The sequence below is a fragment of the Dendrobium catenatum genome, unplaced genomic scaffold (assembly GCF_001605985.2).
Source record: "Dendrobium catenatum unplaced genomic scaffold, ASM160598v2 original_scaffold_12804, whole genome shotgun sequence".
Lineage (NCBI taxonomy): Eukaryota > Viridiplantae > Streptophyta > Magnoliopsida > Asparagales > Orchidaceae > Dendrobium > Dendrobium catenatum.
In genome coordinates this window covers 271,075-292,163 of record NW_021331264.1, presented here as the reverse complement: position 1 = coordinate 292,163, position 21,089 = coordinate 271,075, and the positions used below count along the sequence as shown (strand labels likewise).

At 32.5% G+C, this 21,089-nt stretch overlaps 1 protein-coding gene across 1 annotated transcript; it reads right to left on the bottom strand.

Annotated features, from left to right (window-relative positions):
* Window positions 1–4,163: 4,163 nt before the first annotated feature.
* LOC110100382 (MADS-box transcription factor 32) lies at window positions 4,164–9,687 on the bottom strand. The gene is made up of 6 exons (XM_020827854.2): window positions 9,056–9,687; window positions 8,929–8,989; window positions 8,656–8,859; window positions 8,518–8,559; window positions 4,401–4,467; window positions 4,164–4,308 (listed from the first exon to the last, which is right to left on the bottom strand). The coding sequence occupies exons 1-6, from the start codon at window positions 9,247–9,249 to the stop codon at window positions 4,298–4,300; spliced, it is 579 nt and encodes a 192-aa protein (XP_020683513.1). The 5' UTR covers window positions 9,250–9,687; the 3' UTR covers window positions 4,164–4,297.
* Window positions 9,688–21,089: the final 11,402 nt, after the last annotated feature.

Here is a 21,089-nt window from a genome sequence, read left to right as displayed (position 1 = left end):
CGGAAATACAAACCCAATGACACCAAATTCGGCTCAATCCGAGCCAAATGAGTCCAAATCAAGGACCCGAAGCGCCATTGGGAGCTTCGTACCACATTTTGAGTTACCAAACGGTTTCCAAACATGACGAGCTTATAATCGAATCGAGCGTGAATTTATCTAAAAAAAAAAAAAAAGTTGTTCTTACTTTGAATTAAATGGGTCACGTGACTGTCATTGGAGCAAGTATGCTTGGTCTGACCAAATAATACACGAGGGAAATTAACATAGCTTATTTTATTTAATTGGTTTAATTTATGTAAATAAATGAGTGATTTTAGTTTTATATTTAAAATTCATACTAAAAATACCTAAATGAGATAAAATAAAGTTATAATTTTCTCGCAAGGAAAAAAAATATTATGTTATATAAATAATTTTAATAAGAATATTCTAAGGTGTAGAGCTTGTGTGAAACAGCTTTTCAACTGTTTTAATTTTTAGGCCTAATTATAATTGTATTTAACTATTTTCTTACAATTTAAAAAAAAATTGCAGTGGAAAGCTTATCTTTTATAACCAGATCTAATAACAGTGGCTGTAAGAAGGCGAATTATTGTGTCCGGTCATCGGATGTTCGGACATCCAATTCGGTGACGTCACGTCACTCAAATACACTGGGTCCCGATGTATTTTGGTGTGTGGCGACACCAGATTGGTGTCCGGACGAATCCGGACACCGGACAATATAATTTGCCCTGTAAGAAAGCTATTGACTGATTTTTTTTTTAAATAAAAGATATTTGTAATGTCATAACAGTTTTCAAAAGAATTATTTTAGAGAAAATAATTTCTATGTAGCCTTGATAAAAAAACTATAACTACCCCAAACACACCTTTTAGTTTATGTCAAGATGTGATTAAGACTTCGTTTGGGACGGTTTTCTTATTGCTTTCTAAAACATTTTTTTAATATAAAAATTAAAACTTTTGTACTAGAAAGCTGCTTTAAGAAGTAATAAGAAAGCCGTCCCAAACAAAGCATAAGACTTCATTTGGGACAGCTTCTGCATTGTTTTATAAAAAAAATTTGAAAAGGAAAGTTTGGCACTAGAAAGCTTGTTTAGAAAACAATAAGAAAGCTGTACCAAACGAAGTCTAAGAAACCGTTTGGGACGGCTTTCCAAGTGCTTCATGAAGCAGCTTTTTAGTACAAAAATTAAAACCTATATACTAAAAAGCTGCTTTAAGAAGTAGCAAGAAAGTCATCCCAAACGAAACCCAACTATTTCATAGAAAGCATGTATCTATATTGTGTGTTGGGCTCTTTTATTTTTTAGTTTTTGTGGATCAGTTAAAACTAACAAAATATATTTGTTTATTTATTTTAATATTAAAATTTAAAAATTAATTTAAAGGGTGGGGAGTACTGTGAGAATTTAATACAAAAAATTGACTTGTTCTTGACTAAAATGGAAATAATTAACTAAGGCTTTTGACAGGTTGGCCTGACCCGAATAAAACCAGGGGTTTGAGATGAAATCTCAGCTCAATTATCAAGAACCCTTAATTATGTTTGACCCGATTCAACCCGATAAACAAAATTTTTTCATTTTATACTAAAAAGCTGCTTTGCAAAGTAGAAAAAAAGCCATCCCAAACGAAGCCTAAGTGTTCTTTTTTGAAGCTGCCTTAGAAAGCATGTATATATATTGTGTGTGGGCGCTCTTTTATTATTTTAATTTTTGTGGATCAGTTAAAACTAACAAAATATATTTGTTTATTTATTTTAATATTAAAAATTTGAAAATTAATTTAAAGGGTGGGGAGTACTGTGAGAATTTAATACAAAAAATTGACTTGTTCTTGACTAAAATGGAAATAATTAACTAAGGTTTTTGACAGGTTGGCCTGACCCGAATAAAACCAGGGGTTTGAGATGAAATCTCAGCTCAATTATCAAGAATACTTAATTATGTTTGACCCGATTCAACCCGATAATGACCGCCACGTGTCAACCTCAGGTCCTCAACCTCCACATTTACCCAAATACCCTTTGTTTAATTAATGCAACAACTACCCACACTGCCTTTTTTTTTTTAACTACCCACACTGTTATTTCTAAAATAATAATAATAAAAAGTTGATAAATTGTACGCTATATAGTTTGGCATAAACAAAATCCTTAAAATGAGAATGATATTCTCCAAATTTTAAGTCTTCCTTTGAAGAGAAATTATTCTGTGCGGACATCGAACAGTGCGGAGGTAAATCATAAGACGTCACATCACCCAATACCGAGTGGTACCGAGCATCAATACCATGCAAAAAGATACGTAGCTAGTTCTAGTTGTTCAACTTATGACTTTTGATTATCATTATGTGACATTAAATATTTTTTATTAGATGATTTTGATTATATGCTAAGTTAATAAATGATTTTAAATTGCAAGGATATTAAGATTATTTCAAATTAAATATGGGTTATTGATGATATTAATGAAAATTTGTAGCTAAGGAGTAGGAGAAGAGGAAGAAGGGAGGAAGAAGAAGATGAAAAAAACTAAGATAGTTTTTATTAATTCACTCGGATTGCTATAATACTCATATATATAGGAGAGTGAAGAGCTAATAAATTCACACAAAAGAGAGGAGAGAGAGAGAGAGTTGATTGAAATATAAAATCTTAGAGCAGTTGTCATAGCCATATGATGCTAATTGAAGTAGTTGTGAGAGCCGTGGATCGGAATACATAGTGGAGGCTCTTCGCAAGTGGGATTGGGCTCTGTTTGGCAGGATTGCTCGTGGAGTTAACATAGGAAGCCAGTTAGATCGCAGTAGAAGCACAAGTAGTTTGATTATAAAACCTGGTGCAAGGTCGAGATTATGAGGTGTTTCTCCAATTTTAGATTATGTTGATCTTCATGTTATCACACCTGTAAATTCCTATAAATATGAGGTATATGTTGATGTAAAGTTTTGAGAAATTTGAATACAACTTTAGTTAGTTTTCCTCCTCTAAAATCTGTCTCCTTTTTACTCCCTCTATCTATCTTGAAAGAAGGCTCAAGAAGCTCTCAAGAACTCCTCCCAATTTCTCAACAGATTTTCATATAAATCCTTTGTGTTCATTTGTGTTTTACAAATCATGATTTATATTTCTCTTTGTATTTGATTCATAATCTCCTAATAGTTTTTCATTTAAAAGTTGATGTTGAAGTCTTTGTAGGAACAATGGAAAATGTGTTGTTACTTGTAAGGAAAACCCTCTTGCTCAAGAGGGTCTGAGAATGTAAAGAGAACCATTGTCTTGGATTCAGTTATAGTTCATAAATGAATTTGTTGAGGCAACACAAAGCCTTGTGGATGTGCCATATAGACATTAAGTGAGGATGTTGGGGAGGAACATAATGGAGATATCAAGTAGAGTGATCATTCTATTATGATGAAGAGTAAACAAAAGGATTATTAGTGCTGTTGTTGCCAGGTCTAGTGGATGGCATAATCTTCTGTAGAGGCGATTTGTTTTATGTTGCCATCAATCAAAACATTTTATAATTATGATTGATAATTACAACTACTGCTACAATAACAACGACATCAAGCCTTTGTCCCACTAGGTGAGGTCGGCTACATGAATGCTTTTTTTCCATTGTGTCTGGTTAAAAATCAAATTCTCATTTAAATCTAATAAAGAAATATCATTTCTAATATGTTATAATCAATTCTTTTTAGGTCTACCTTTACCTTTCTTAACATAAGTCAAATCTAATACCTCTAATCATCTAAGACGCCTTTCTTTAATTTAATCTTATCTTCCACTGGAGCTACTCCAACCTTTTCACGTATATGCTCATTTCGTATCCTATCTCTAAGGGTAAAGCCACTCATCCACTTGAGCATCCTCATCTCTGCAACACTTAACTTAGTTAACCTAATTTTTTAAAAGATTCATGTCATGATTATTTGACAATTTTTACGTTGGCAGTCGAGTACCTAACGCAACCCTTCATTTTTTTTATCCAGGGCTTGGGACCTGGCAACGACAATGTTATGATTGATAATTACAACTGAAAAATAAAATTTGAAGGAGACAAATTCATCAATCTCAACCTACAACAAAGAACAAATTAGCAAGAAAACTTAAACTGGATAACAACAATAGTTATACAATAAACCATCAACATATTACATATCCTTACACATAGGCTTCAAAAAAGAACAAACTGTAACAGAAGCAAGAGTTATAAGGCTGGAAAATGATAACCAAATAGTTCTCCAACTCAGCCTAATTATAAGTAATCTGAACCTTCTTTGATTAATCAAAACCTGGAAAGATATAAAGAATTGAGAATAATTTGTAATATAATTAAAGAATAAGTTTAATGGTTGAAAAGTTAGTTTAATTAGCAGAAAAATACCTAATTTCAGATCTAATTCATAGCCGAACAAAGGTTGTTCTCCAAGCAATAATGGTGTAGGGGATTGCTGCAATTAAGATTAGTCAAAATATCATTAGATCAATCATAGTTAAGAAGGTTTATAACATTATTAGGGATAATTTTATTTTATAAATAATTATTATTTTTCAGAAAATTTATGTCTAATGAATTATTTTATGTCTAATCAATCATAGTAAATTTTACTTAAATATGCTAATTAAAATAATTAGTCTATACATAATGAATTATTTTATGTCATTTTTTTGCTCCAAAATTTTGTGGTATTTTATTTAAATATCTAAGTTTAGAGTCTTTCAACACAAAAATCTTTAGAATTTTTAGAGCTAGCTTAATATATTTTGAAATTCAAGATAATTATGTATTAATTAGAGATAATGAAATAACTATATTATAATTAATGAATTTAAGCTTAATTTATATTTTATTATACTTTTTTGAGTTGTTTATATATAAAAAAAAAAAAAAACTTCCATTATAAAATTACTTTTGAGGGATTTATTGAAGAAATTTATGTTTCTATAGAAAGAAAGGCTTCTTATGCTGTTTCATTTAGTGATCTCTCTCTATCATCATTTTACTATATATTTTGCATTATCTTATGTAATGTAATGCTGTTGTAGATTTTATTTGATTTAAGGATTTAGTTCAAGTGAAGTGTATTAAAGATGAAGATAAAAAAATACTTTTATAAGAAGAAGATATTCAACAAAAGTGGGTGAGATATTTTTATAACCCTTCAATGAAGATTATGAGAATGCGATTGCCTTTAGTGACCTTAGCATCCTAAATGAAAATAAAAAATTTTATTTTTATCAGCGTATTAGTAAAATCCAAATTAGAGAGGCTTTAAAAAAGAGGTGTGGAAATGATTAGGAGAAGAAGAAATTTCTTGTCTTATTAAACTTTTTAATAATATTTTGAAGACTAAAAAGATGCCACATGAATGGAGAATGAGTGTGTTGATTCATATTTTTAAGAATAAAGGTGATGCACACGATTGAGCGAATTATAGAGGAATTAAGTTAATGTGTCATACTTTAAAACTATGGAAGAGAGTTATGGAGCATAGGTTGCAGCGTGATACTAACATCTCTCAGAATCAATTTGGATCCGTGTCGGGTATGTCTACTATGGAAGTTATACATTTATTGAGAGGTTTGATGCAGAAGTATAAAGAGAATAAGGAGGATCTATATATATGATATTTATTGATTTAGAGAAAACATATGATAAAGTTCCAAGAGAAGTGATATGGAGAGTTCTAGAAAAGAAAGGAGTTAAAAATGCTTATATTCAAGTCATTAAGGATATGTACGCATGAGTTATTACTTGTGTCCAGACACAAGCTAGGTGGTTTGACTAAGTATTTTTCTATTTTAGTTAGATTACATAAAGGATTAGCCTTAAGCCCATATCTTTTTGTTTTAGTCATGAATGTTCTCACAAGACATTTGCAAGAGGTTGTTGCCTGTGTATGTTTTTTGCTGATGATATTCTTCTTGTTGATAAGACTAGAGAGAGAGAAAGTTGAAGGTAAACTTGAATTATGAAGGTCACCCTTAGAGTCTAAAGGCTTTCGTTTAATTAGATTTAAAATTGAATATATCGATGGTAATTTTAGTAACAATAGTTCTAGTGGAGGGATTGTGACTCTGGGTGATCAAGTCGTTAATAAAAATACATGTTTTAGATATCTTGGGTCTATTATTCAGACTAATGGTGAAATACATAGGGATATTATTAGTAGAATTCAAGTTGGATGTTTTAAGTGGAGGAATGCATAAGGCTTGTTGTGTGATAGAAAAGTCCCCTTTAAACTTAAGGGAAAGTTTTATAAGATGTTGGTTAGACCTGCAATGTTTTATGGTGTAGAATGTTGGCCATTAAAAGAGAAGCATAATATTAAGTTAAGTGTTGTAGAGATGAGGATGCTCAGGTGGATGAGTGGCTTTACTCTTAAAGATAGCATACAAAATGAGCATATACGTGAAAAGGTTGGAGTAACTCCAGTAGAATATAAGATTATATATAGAGTCTCCTTAGAGGGTTTGATCACATAAAATGATGGCCTTCTGATGACATGGTTAGAAAAGTAGATGTATTAGATTTGACTTATGTTAAGAAGGGTAGAGGTAGACCTAAAAGTACTTGGTTAGAAAATATTAGAAATGTCATTTATTTATTAGATTTAAATGAGAATTTAACTTTAAATATGGCATAATGGAGAAAAAGGGTGCATGTAGCCGACCCCACATAGTGGGAGAAAGGCTTGGTAATGTTGTTGTTAGTTCTATAGGTGTAAACAAGTCAAGTTCTTATTTAATTGAGCCAAGCTTCAAATTCAAGCTCAAGCTCTACTCGGTCATTTGCTGAGCTTGAGCTCGACTTGAGTGAAAAATATGAGACTTGAGCTTGACTCACTCAAACTCGATAAGAAAACAAATTAATTTAGTAAGATTTTCTCCTTGGTGTGCCAAAGCACTTCATCTAATACTTTCTCCTCTCTAAGAAACTTGAAAACCTTTAAGGTCTTCATGACCATCAAATGTTTGTAAGCCATACCCCTAGATGGGATGTCTAATTCATTATTGACTTGCTAGGCTTATTGTGAAGTTAGCATACATTGATGCAATATGAGAGGTGGGCAACAAAATCAGTGAAGGGGTGTAAGTAACATGTATAATTAAGAAACATGGAAGAGATGATGCTTGCTAAAGAGTAGACAAACAAAGCTACACTAAGAATTTGTTTGGAATGATTTTGTTACTGTTTCTTAAAATAGCTTTTTAATATAAAAATGAAAAAAATTATACTAGAAAGTTATTTTAAGAAGCATTAAGAAAATTATCACAAACTAAACATTAGTGATACCAGTGATTAAGCATGCATTGAAATTGTATAAAGTGTTGCTGCTAGGGTGGTTGACTGAGAACTGGGTGATGAAGTTGTATGAAATAGAGCATGTCATGATGTCAAGTGAGGGAGCAACAAAGCTGAATGAAGTGATGAAAGCAACGATGCTAACTAAGGTTTCGTTTGAGATATTTTTTTTATTGTTTTAATTTTCAAATCGCAACCCAATTTTTTATTTGGTCAGAGTTTTTGCTATTTTCAAAATAATTTTGTATTAGAAAGCTACTTTCTACCACAACTTTAAAATGTTGCTTCTCTACAACAGTTTTATAAAGAAATAAGAAAGTTGTCTCAAATGAATCCTATGAGTAGGCCAAATGTTACATGAAGTGGTGCAAGAGGCAGGCAATGAAGCTACACTTTGATATGCAAGAGAGAAAGCTACATAAAGCGATGTCGGTCATAAAGGCCACTAAAGAAATGAATGAGGAAACAGCATATAGAAATGTTGATAATGAGATATGTGTGCTACTCTCATGAATTCTCTCTTCTCTCTAACAACTTGAGCGATAAGGAGCAGAATTTTTTGGACCTTTATAAACTCCAAACCTCTCAGGATGACCAGTTTTGCAAAAATGGAAGACGAGTGAGTGCTCTTTTGATGTGAACATGATAATCAAATAGAAATATGATTGTCATCGCAAAAGCAAAACAACAAAAAAAAAAAAGAAAAAGAATTGCCCCAAATAAACTCTAAGCAACATGAAGGGGCTGTTTGGTAGCACGATTTAGGCTGGATTTGAGGCGGATTTGAGCAAAATTCAGCCAAACGACTTAAAATGCAAAACCAAATCTCATGGAAAATGAAAGCCGCCGTAGATGGAAAATTCCGCCTTTTCGTGCTAAATCCTAGATTTCTGAAATCCTGTTTTTTGTGGCCGGAGAGGAAGAGTCCGCTCATTAAATCCGTTTTATAGCCAAACAGTCACACGGGATTTAATAGAATTTATCATGAATGTTACCAAACAGTTTTCAGGATTTAGGACCCTCAGGATTTCCGAAATCTGAATTTAGCGCGGGTTTACAAAATCCTACTTACATCAAATGCTTAGTGATACCAAACAGTCCTGAAGTGATACAAACAATTAAGAAGGCAATGAAGTTGCATGAAGTGGTATTGGCAATGTAGTTGACTAAGAAGTAGGCAATGTAGCTTAGTTACCTTTTCGCACAGTCCACACCCATCAAGCTGTCGATCCTTCACCTTCAGATTTAATTACAGAGATAAAAACACTTCAATACCAAAGCTCTCAAACAAAGAAAATTAAGAAAACAAGAAGAGAATTAGAACAAAACAAACCATCCTGTGGAGAGTTTCCATTTCAGCTTGAATCTTTCTATCTTTTTCCTCTCTCACCTTCTTCATGGCTACCTCTAGGTTCTGCTCGATCACCTGAAGAACAGGCAAAGTATACTCTTCTCCTTCATCAATCCTCATAAACCTTATCTCCCTCTCCAAAATCTCGCACATCCTCTCAACCTCCTCAACGTTCTCCCCTCCATTCTGCCACACAAAAAACACAGTTCAACCAAAGTGTTCTGTTTTTTTAAAATAACAGAGTCTGTACTCTACCTGATCCTTCAAAATCCTTGTCTGACTAGCCACCTCATACCTCCTTAACAGTTCCTGCACACTGCACCCGTTCATGATCAGAAAAAAAAAAAATCCAAGAATTAGTTCATGGAAGAGCAATCCTTACTTAGAAACTGAGGGCGAGTGGTAATGGTACAGCTTGCCAGAAGAAGAGAAGAGAAGGAGAAGGAGATCGGCATCACAGAGTACAGCGAGCTCTCTAGCTTTCTTGAAGAGGCCATCCCTTCTTTTATAGAAGGTGGATTGCCTCTGCGTTGGGTTCTCTATCCTCTTTATCTCTAACCTTCCTCTCCCCATCATCACCAAAAACGCAGAGCGAGAACAGAGAGTTGCAGCACAAGCCAAAACCAGGGCTTTTATCTAAGCTGCTGCTTTGTAACCTAAGGCCGAAGAGAGAAACTTGACATAAATATGGAAAATTGAGACTAATTTCCAGCTTTTGAGAGAGAAGGACAGAAAAGATTGGATTTTTGAGCGATGGAATCGCATGCTCTGTTCTGCACGCAAAAATGACAGAGTAGAGCTTCGGTAGAATGACATCAGGATTGAGAAATGAGTCATCCATGAAACGTCAATCGGTCTGTGATGTGAGAAGGAGGTGGAAGGAATCAATCATGGCGAGGAAGGCGATGAGGTTGAGCCCATTGGCCCGGTGTAGAACAGGGAGGCAATGGAGTGGCTCTCAGTTAACAGAAGTCGACGCTCTCTCTCTCTCTTTCTTGTTTGTTCTGAGATCTGTCTTTATTTCATGGGGTTCCTTTGTCTCGGGGGTGGTGAACAGAGAAACTTTATTCCGACGTGGTTTATGAATCTATCAACAGTTACTGCAGTATCTTATTTGGGGTCCTTGACAAAAAAAATCTAAATTTACAGTATGACAGTTTTTTTATTGTTTTATAAAATAATTTTTAGTATAGTATTTAAAAATAATTAAAAAAAACTCTCTGAAATAAAGTTTAAATATCTTATATCCTAAATTAAATTTTTGTTAAAAAAACTTTGATTTTGGTTGTTTCTAGAAGATTATGGAATATGAGCGAAAAGGATGTGGACTATAACAACTAAGTTCCAGCTGAGGTACAAGTTATCATTGAGCTAATCCCCACCATCTTTGCTAACTGTTTTACTCTATTTACTAATTATAGTTACAAGGTTTTTACTCATCGCATACATTTATATGAGAATGAGAAAACTGAAAGCATTTTTTATCAGTATAGTTTCCTGGTTACAATATTTCTATTTGTTCTTCTTCCTATTCGATCCCTTTCCAGGTTCGGATGAAGCTGTTGCAACATTTTGGTATCAGAGCTAGCTAGCCTCGAAATAGCAGAAGGAATTTTGCGTAGGGAGCCCTGACGATGATTGGAGCTTGCGGGCCTTGTGGGCAGTTCAGAGTAATTTTACTTGGCGGCTTGATGATCTAACCATAGAGTATATTCGACTCTCGGTAGAGTTGAGGAATGACATGGCAACTCTCAAAGCTACAATGGACTTTCACCTAGATGTTCGCCCTCCGCCACCTGCAGCCGCGCCAATGGCGCGACCTCCAGCAGCAATAAATCGGAACCAGAGACGACCTCCGATGATATTTCTGGAACTTACTGATTATGAGGAAGAATTTGTTGTTCGTCCCCGCCTAGATGATCCATATTTTGTAGATGTTCCCATTCCTTATGATGATGTGCCAAGGAAACAAGGGTGACAACCTCGATAATAGGCAAAGTTTCATGTAAAATTAGACATTCCCTTCTTCGAAGGCCGATAACACGTTGAGGATTATTTGGTTTGGGAGAAAACTGTTGAAACCTTTTTTTAATATATGGCGATAGATCCTGAGAAGCAATTTAAATATATGGCATGCTGATTAAAAGGTGGTGCGGGTGCTTGGTGGTTACAATTGTTACAGACAAATGACGATAATATAAGGGGCAGGTTCATAGTTGGTTCCAGATGAAACAACTTCTACGAGGACATTTCTTGCCAACAGATTACGAACATATGTTGTATCTCCAATAGCATCATTGCTCCTAAGGATCTCAAACTTTTGGAGATTATACTGAAGAGTTCTATCGTTTGAGTGTTCGAAACAATCTCAACAAATCTGGAATCAGCTGGTTGCTCAATACATTGGAGGGTTAAAGGAGGGGATACAAGATAAATTGGAGCTCAATTCAGTGTGGACTCTCTCTCCAAAGCAGTCAATTTCGCTTTGAAAGCTGAAAATTAGTTGCAGTGTCATTCCTGTAGATACCAAAATCGTCGCCAAGTTAGCAATCATTCTACTGCCAACCCTCCAAAACTTCAATCTATTTCAAATCCTTCACCACAAGTTGCTTCAGTGAATAATAAGCTTCAAGGAAAATTCAGGACCAATACTAAAGAAAACCCTTATACCAAGCCCATTCCATTGAAATGATTTCGATGCCTACAGCCCGAACATAAGTTCAATAAATTTCCCAATAGGCCTCAGATACACATGTTAGAAGAAGAACAAGCGGTGGCTGAACAAAGAAGTTGATCCTGAAGGAGAGAACTTACATGGTGATGAGGGAAAATCACTTGTTTGCATTCTTGAAAAGATACTTATTGCTCCTCGTCAAACCCTTCCTTCACAATGAAATGATTTGTTCAGAACTCGTTGTACTATCAAGGGCAAGGTTTGCGACATAGTCATTAATAGTGGTTGCATTGAAAATGTTATATCCTAATCAAAAAGACAAAAAATCCCTATCAGTACAAGATCAGTTGGATAAAGAAAGGCACCGAAATTACAGTTTCAAATATGTGTTGTTTCACATTTTCAATTGGGAAGCATTATGTATGTGAGGTTAGTTGTGATGTGTTAGATATGGACTTGTGCTACATCATTTTGGGCAATCCATGGAAATTCAATACTAGTGCCATTCACGATTGCATGTCCAATCAGTATTCATTTGCTTGGAAAGGGCATCAATTGCGATTGCTTCCCCAAAAGTCAGAGCAAATTTCTCAGGTTGGGAACAAAAATAACGCTGCTTACATAGTCTCTAGCCGGTCTTTTGTATAGTGTAGTATGAATTGCAATTCTAGTTTTCTCCTTGGTAGCTACTGATAATCACAAGACTTCAGGTTTTCATATAATTCCTACATAAGTACAACAACTATTAATTGAATTCTCTGATGTTTCCCCCCTGATTTATCATCCCAACTGCCTCCTCTGCGTAACATATAACACAACATTGAGCTAATTCCGGGACCAGTGCTACCTAACCAACCTCACCATCGCATGAGCAAAAAAGAACATGACATTCTTCAAGAAATTATTGAAGACTTGCTAAGAAAACAAATGTTTAAGCCCAATCTCAGCACTGTACCCGCTCTAATAGTCCCAAAAAAGGACGTGCAATGGCGTGTGTGTATAGACAACTTGGTTATCAATAAAATTACTATCAAATATCGTTTCCCCATACCTCGCATCTCAGATTTATTAGACCGGTTTGCGGGATCTATAATGTTTTCAAAGTTAGATTTGAGAAGCGTCTATTATCAATACGAATAAGACTTGGAGATGAGTGGAAGACAACTTTCAAGTCCCGGAAGGTATATATGAATGGAAGGTAATGCCCTTTGAGCTCTGTAATGCTCCCTCGACATTTATGAGGCTAATGAATGAAGTGCTAAAATTATTTAGGGACAAATTTATGTATTGGCGTTTTTGATGATATACTCATATTTAGCCCTTCTTTTGAGATTCACGTTCAACACCTGAAACATATTTTAGAAAACTTGCAAGTCCATCAGTTGTACTTAAATTTGTCTAAATGTGATTTCGTTACCAACACTATATATTTATTGGGTTTTTTCATATCTCCCAACGGTATTAGTATGGATCATCGCAAAAATTCAGCCATTCAAGAATGGCCTACACTGAGATCTATTTTTGATGCTAGAAGCTTCCATGGGTTGGCCAATTTCTATAGATGATTCATTAGAAGATTTAGTGTTATCATGGCTCTATTACTGTCTGCTTAAAATCGAAGATGTTTAGTTGGTCTATCAATAAACATTATAGTTTGATATAATCAAATCAACTCTAAGCACTGCTTCGGTACTAGCTTTGCCAGATTTTGATAAGCCCTTTCAGGTTGATACTGATACTTCATCCACAGGCATTAGTGTCGTATTATCACAAGGAGAACAACTAGTTCAAAATTTCAATGAAAAACTAAGTGGCCCTCGACAAAAATGGTCAGCATATGTACAAGAATTGTGTGCAGTCGTTCGAGCATTGAAGCAATGGGATCATTACTTACTTTAACAGGATTTTGTGCTTTGTAGTGACAACCAAGCTTTGTAGTACCTTAATAATAAAAAAACATATTAATCGAATGCACGCCCGATGGATTGTCTTCTTGCAAAACTTCAGCTTCGTAGTCAAACATAAAGCCAGAATATTGAATCACGTAGCTGATGCTTTAAGTCGCCGAGTTACCCTGCTTATACAGTTACAAAAATTACTTACTATCTTATAGGAAATGCAGAATTTGTACTCAGATGATACATATTTTGCTGAATTGTGGGCTCTCTGTTCCGTTGGGTCTCCAACCGCTGATTACACTATTTGTCATGGCTTTTTATTTAAAGGTAACTCTCTTTGCATTCCTCAATCTTCTAAGAGACAACAACTAATCAAAGAGGTGCATTGTGACGGTTTAGTCGCTCATGTAGGTAGAGATAAGTCTTTAACCCAACTACAATATCGCTTTTATTGGCCTCATATGCGTAGGGATGTTCACCTATTTATTGAACGATGTTCTGTTTGTCAAACCTATAAGGGCAATACTCAAAATAACGGCCTCTACATGCCACTATCCATCCCTGATTCAATTTGGGAGAACCTTAGCATTGATTTCGCTTTGGGTTTGCCAAGAATCAAGTGAGTCGTTGATTCAATAATGACTGTAGTTGATATGTTTTCAAAAATTGCTCATTTCATTCCATGCAAGAAAACCTTTGATGTTTTACATACATCTCATTCATTTTTTGAATAAATTGTTCGTTTACATGGGCTACCTCATAGTATTACTTCCAACCGTGACGTTAAATTCGTCAGTCATTTTTTAAGAGAATTGTTGAAAAGACTTAAAACTGCTATTAAACTTAGTTCGATATGCCACCCCCAAAGAGATAACCAAATTGAAGTAAATCGAACTTTGGACATCATGCTTCGTTGTTTGGTGCAGGAACATCCTAAACAGTGAGAAGAATTACTACGTCAGGCTGAATTTGCTTTCAATACTATGCCCAATCGATCAACTGGTCGCATTCCATTCAGTGTAATATTTACTAAAGTGCCTAATCAGCTAGTGGACATAGAAGTTACACCGAAATGCAAAAGTACTGCAACTGCTAATACTATGAAATTTTTTTTGAATATGCTCAAAACTATGCAGTCCAAATCTTTGCCAACCGTTTTATTTCTTTTTTCTGTTTAAAATAGTACTTCAATTTACATTTACTTTTACTCTATTTATCAATTATAGGCTTCATTTGGGACAACTTTCGTACTGCTTTTTTAAAACGGCTTTCTAGTATAAAAATTATAAATTTAAGAAACTTTTATACTAAAAACTGTTTTAAAAAGCAAGAAGAAAGCCGTCCCAAACGAAGTCATAGTTACAGGATTTGTAGAATGTGAAAACTGAAAGCAGTTTTTATCGATACAATTTTCTGATTACAATATTTCTATTTGGTCTTCTTCCTGTTCGATCCCTTTCCAAGTTTGGCTGAAGCTGTTGCAACAAAAAGAATATCACACATTAGAAGTTTATTTCAAACTAATAGCAAATATGATGAATCATTTGATTAAATAAAAATGATTAAAACGATCAAATATAATAAAAAAAAAATCACAATTTATATGATTCAGCTCAAACTAAAATAGTTTCATTAGACTTAGGCTTTTTTAGGAAGATTTTTTTTATTTTTTCTTAAAGTAATTTTTTAGTATAATTTTTATACTAGAAAGCTTTTTTAAGAAATAGTAAAACCAAACGAAGCCTTTATGTGTTGTTAGTTTTGGGTGGAATTTGATTGTTGATCAATTGGATTTAGGAGTGTCAATATTTGACCTGACCCAAAGATCTGACCCAAACCCCACCAGAAAATTTCGGGTTTGGGTTGACCCGAACCCGAATTGGGTTGGGTTCGAGTTGAGTTTTTCGACCTCGGGTTCGGGTTGACCCGGGAACTTGGAAATGACCTGGAATGACCCGACTGCTCGTTCTGCCCGCGTGCATCGAGCCACTCCCGCGTGATCTCTAACGTATGCAAAAACGGGTCGGGTTCGGGTTGACCCGAATAATACCTAGTCAGTTTCAGGTTCGACCCGAACCCGACCTGTGACCCGAAGTTAACACCCCTAATCGGATTGCACTGCCAAACCAGATCTTAATTTTGTCTGTCGAATTTGATGATAAAGAGCTCGTTGGAGTTCTAAAATAATTTTTTGGTGTGGTGTGGCTCAATAATTTTTTCATGATTTCGGACTTTAAATGATGAATCAAAGTATACACCATTTCTCTCTTCTACACTGATTGTGGGCTTTGTCTATTCTCTTACTTTCCTGTCATTAGTTATGAGGAAGTAAAATCTGGAAGAAAAATATTAGCTTTTTAGGCAGCTGATCAGCTGATAGACAGAAAAGTAATTCCCTGCTACAGCGAAATCTTCTCTTTGCATATAAATAAAAAATATTCGGTAGATAGTGTTACAATTTTATTGGATTTAGAAGAATTAGGATGGCTTCCAAGTTTGTAAAGATTTTTTCCAAAAGGAGATATTGTGTTGAATAATTGAATAATAACTGATAATTTAATTAAACCTTACCAAAGTTTTTTTAAAAAAAAACATTCAAATTTAGATTTCGTTTGGAACGACTTTCTTACTGCTTCTTAAAGCAGCTTTTTAGTACAAAATTTTTACACTATAAAGTTGATTTAAGAAACGGTAAGAAAGCCATCCCAAATAAAGCCTTAGTATGAGTTTGAAATGATTTTCTTATTATTTATTAAGGTAGTTTTCTAGCATATATATATTTTTTAAATAATTAAAAATAGCGGCAAAAAACTATTCCAAACAAAGTACTAGGTTTCATTTGTGATAGCTTTCTTACCGTTGTTTAAAGTAATTTTTTAGTACAATTTTTTTTTTGTAAAACAGTGAAAAAATAATAGCCAAAAGTGTCCAATATTAATCATAATGTCAATGAAGAGAAACTTAAATTGAATTTTTTTGGGCAGTTGAGCAATTCATTTTTTTTAAAGGAGGGAAGTTTAGTTAATACCATATGACAAAGGTTAAGTACTTTAACTTTTCTTTAAAGTTGTTTATGGAGATTTCAATATAAATTTTCAATTGTTTAAACTTTTAATTATAATTGGTGACACTGTCATTAAGTTTGACATTTGAGAGATTAGTAATTTAGTATTGTGGTTTTTTTAAAACTTAATCATCTTTATTATGGTGAAACCTATAGTAGTGATGATAAAACATAGCTATCAATTGGGCATGCATATTTGTAGAATTTTTTGTTATATTTATGCTAAATTAATCTTCCATATGCTCTTTACAAGTCCATCTTGTTGTGCGGAAGCTCTAAGATTCAAGAAGAGAAAGGTTTAGTTTGGGGCAATTTTCTTACTATTTTTTAAACTGGAAACTGCTTTAAAAAGCAGTAAGAAAGCTGTCACAAACGAAGCCAAAGTCATTACACGCACAAGAGTATATTTCAACATTGTTCAACACTTCATCTACATACACTTGATAAAGAAAATAACGTTGTTCAACACATTTACGATGGTTGTAGGCTTGAATCATAGTTATAATCATTCTTTATATGCTATTTGAAGAAATTTGGTTGACAAAGAGTAAAGATCTTAGTTCTATTCTTCTTGCTGCGATCATTAGAGTTTTTTGTTCTATATAAGCTTTCTGTAAATCTTTTGTATTATTTTCTTCACATATTACTAAAAGAATTGAGATCGAGGTTGCCCTTTAATATAGAGTTCTTCATAACCTGAACCATGTAAATATTTGTGTTCTTGCTTAGTTCTTTCCAAGGGCGGAACCCCACACTATTAATTAGGTATTTTTTAGTCTTATGATCTTTAGGCAATTGCCCCCAATATAATTAAATATATTGTGTATGTGTTATTGCTAGGGAATGATGAACCAAATACAAAGAGAAGCGGAAACCCCAGCAGTGCCCCTTGACCCTGCGACCTAACCGCTGCCCCCTTGGACCCCCAACATATATGCGAACAGTTACTATAAGTTTGCCCCCACTGAAAATTATGACTAATTCCGCCCCTGATTCTTTCCAATGCTTTTGGTAGAAAAATCATTCTGACTATAATTTTAGTTTTACTATTATTTAAATATGATAATTGCCATAATAATTATGATTGTTTAGAAAGGTTTTATAATATTGAAATGAGCCACCAATTTTCAATACATCTCCCATTAAAATGTGAAGCTAAAACTATTTCAAAATTCTTATTAGTTGTTAGACGACCACATTATTTTCTTATATAAAAATGAATGATAGATATATTAGAGCAAAATAATCTCTCTCTCTCTCTCTCTATTAATTACTGATGAGGTCAACGTTATGTTTCTTTACTTGTTGTCAACATATGTTGTAACAGATTATGTCACAGTTCTGTTCCTTATTTATTTCTTAAGAAGTCAACTTCTTTTTTGACTTTTTCTCATTTTGATTGTTTATTTCATTGAAAACATCTATTTGTCAACCCATACTATATCTAATTTCAGATTTTTTTTTGGGATGTACGTCAATTAATGCAAATGACTTTCTTATTAATTCTTAAAATAATTTTCTAGTAAAAAAATAATAATTTTATACTAGAAAATTGCTATAAGAAATAATAAGAAAGCCGGCCCAAATGAAGCCTAATGAAAGGCTTTGTTTGGGACAACTTTCTTACTATAACAAAATTTTTAATTCAAAAAAAAAAAAAAAATTGTACTAGAAAGTTGCTTTAGAAATTAATAAAAAAAATGGTCTAAAATGAGATTTTAGTTGATAGTCAAAACTCAAAAAAAAAAAAAAAAAAAAAAAAAAAAAATCAAAATGAGCTGCTTTTTACAGCATCTTATTCAACAAATCATTTAGCTAAAAAATACTTTCGCAGTTTATACAATCAAACTAATCCATCGAAAATGCATACAGTAATTAAAAAAAATAAAAAAAAAATTTTCATAGGAAATCATTTTCTTGGAAAGTTCAATTTGATAATATATTGGAGGCATATTTTTTGAGCGAGATGCCTCTTGGACATCTTTCTTAATGTTTTATAAAACAGCTGAATAGAAAATAATTTTTTAAAATTATTATAAAAAATAGTTTCTTAATACAATTTTTTTTCAAAAGTATAGTAAAAGCAATAGCCAAATCAAAATTATAGTTACGGCCTCAAAAATAAAGCAATAAAAAATTGCCCCAAATGAAGCCTTAAAATCTGTTGAGGACGATTGCAGTTTTTTATAAAAAGATTATAAAAATGTTGTGAAAAAAATGAAATTTTTGAAAACTGACATAGAAAGCAACTTCCAAGAAATTTTTTTTAAAGCAATGAAAAAGCAGTAACTAAACAGAAACCGTTGTTACGATTTGAAAAATAAAACAGTTCGAAACGAAGCGTTAGTCTCAATGAAAAGTTCTTTTTTCTAATATTCCTCTTTATTATGAATCATAAAAAGCTGAATTCCTATTGAATTATGAGTTGGAAAATATAATTAACTATGTGACAATCTCATAGATATAGTTAAATTTCCAAAAAATAATGACCTCTTTTGGCATAAATAAATCAAAATCCTACATCATGATTTTATCAAATTAAATCAAAATATGCACAATTTGATAATTCAAAATACAACTAACTGATCTCAATCAATCCCTTCAACTAATTTTGAAAAATTATGTATGGATTAGGGTTTTTCCTAAGTTATTGCTAAATTTCTATAAAATAAATTTAATTTTTTTATTTCACATATTTAAATTATTATAACGGGTCTCTGGGAGTGCTTTGGTATATATAATTGACTTATAATCTCAATATTACAGTCTAATTCAATTTTATTTAAAATTCATATTATATATTTTATTTATCTAATTTTTAATTTTCTAAATTTATTCTGTTTATAAAAAAGATTTATATTTATTTATCTTTGGCTTGAAAATTTGATTAATTCTTTAATCAATTGTGATATTTGGACTATTAGCCTCACTTCAAAACAAATTGGCCAAAAATATAACTCTCATTTTGCTATTTTGAAGCCATTTGTATTAAGAGAACCATTGAATAAATAACTAATTTGAAGACTAATTCATAGCCATAAATTAGCAAAAAAATGACAAATGTTTAACTTTTCTGTAATTTTTTTTGCAGCCTATTTGACTAGTTTTGATAAAGTGGAGATCAAATATAATATTAATTATGGGAGAAAGGTAGGATTGCAAATATACAAATTATTATTTTTTTGCTTGATAAGTGAAAATGTTCTGTTGATGTCATTATCTTGTATATTTATAGTACTTGACTTATCTTCTTTACATTAAAAATGTAAGAATTTGTTATAGTTGTCATTTTTTTTTTGTAAAGTTATGTGATGAAAAGTTATATATAATATTAGTAACATTTTTTTATAAAAAAATGAATGTAAATATTTTAATTACACTTTCTAAAGAGTACATATTTATATCATTTAAATAGTTGAAATTATCTATGGCTAAAAGATAATTATATAGTTTTATTGTTTCTTTTAAAATTTAAATCATATCATCAATGTTCACTTTTATATTTAATCACTTTTCTAAAGCTAAAATTTTTAAAAAGTGTTTATTGATATTTTGAAATTCTAATGAATGGAAATAGTTTCACATTGATATTTTGAAAAATTTTTAATTAAGATGTAATTTAAAATTAATGAATTTTTACTAAGAAATATTATCAAATTGCGCATGGTAGAAATTTTATCATATGTAAGTTAAATTATATGATTAAGAGGAATTTTTATATTCCTTTAAGTTAGCGAAGAAGGTATTTGCGAATGAATATTATCAGTTACGAGGCTTGTGAATGCGTTGGAAAACTTGATTGACAATAAATGAGATATTTGAATGAGTTATTGTAAGGTATTAAAGTGAGCCAGCAAGAAGATGATATTGAGTTGGATCTTAAAACTATTTGGTGTTGTTATTAATCACTATTTTATTTAGAATTCATGGGATTATATCTTTGTAAGTTGTTATTCCAATTTTTTGAAGAATATATTGTAAATATTTTTCTCGAGACTAGAAGAACTCATGAGAAGTTAAATGTACCAGAATGCCAAGGAAACATCAAATAGAAAACCTAGATGTTTCATGCAAAATTCAAAATTATGATTTTGTAATTAGAGTTGAAATTTCATTGTTGTTGTTTCTAGTAATTAAGATGTCATCGACATAAACAAGTATGACCCCACCTAGTTTTGATGAGAGTAGAGAAAAATAGATGGATTGAATGTGCTTTGGTAAACATCATGCCTTAGCAAATATCTGAAGAAGGTGACAAACCATTGCTACAAGACTTGTTTGAGAACATGCATAGATCGTATTTATAAGCAAACATGATTTGGATGTTAGATATTGATGAAGCTAGGCAGTTGTCACATAAAAGATAGTCAAGCAAAGTTAGTCATGTAAGAAGGCATTTGAGACATCTAATTGAATAATGTCCCATAAAAAAATGAAGAGCATTGGTGAGAAGAACACATACAGTGGACATCTTCATAAATGGAATGAATGTCTCAATGAAATCAAGTCCATGCTCTTGATTAAATAAAGCCTCCTACCATTAACAGAGCCATATTATCAGCGTGATTGAACTTGAATTTATAAATCAAACAACATCTATGAACATTTTATTTTGGTGAAGAAAAGGCTAGCTTCCAAGTCCTTGTTATTCAAGATCCATAAATTCAATTAACATTGCCTCATGACAATGTTTGTATTTGCTTGCCTAATTATATCAAGTGGGTTTAGTGGCATATTGTGTTTGAGTAGGAAATGTATGAATTTGTTTAGGCTTTAATGA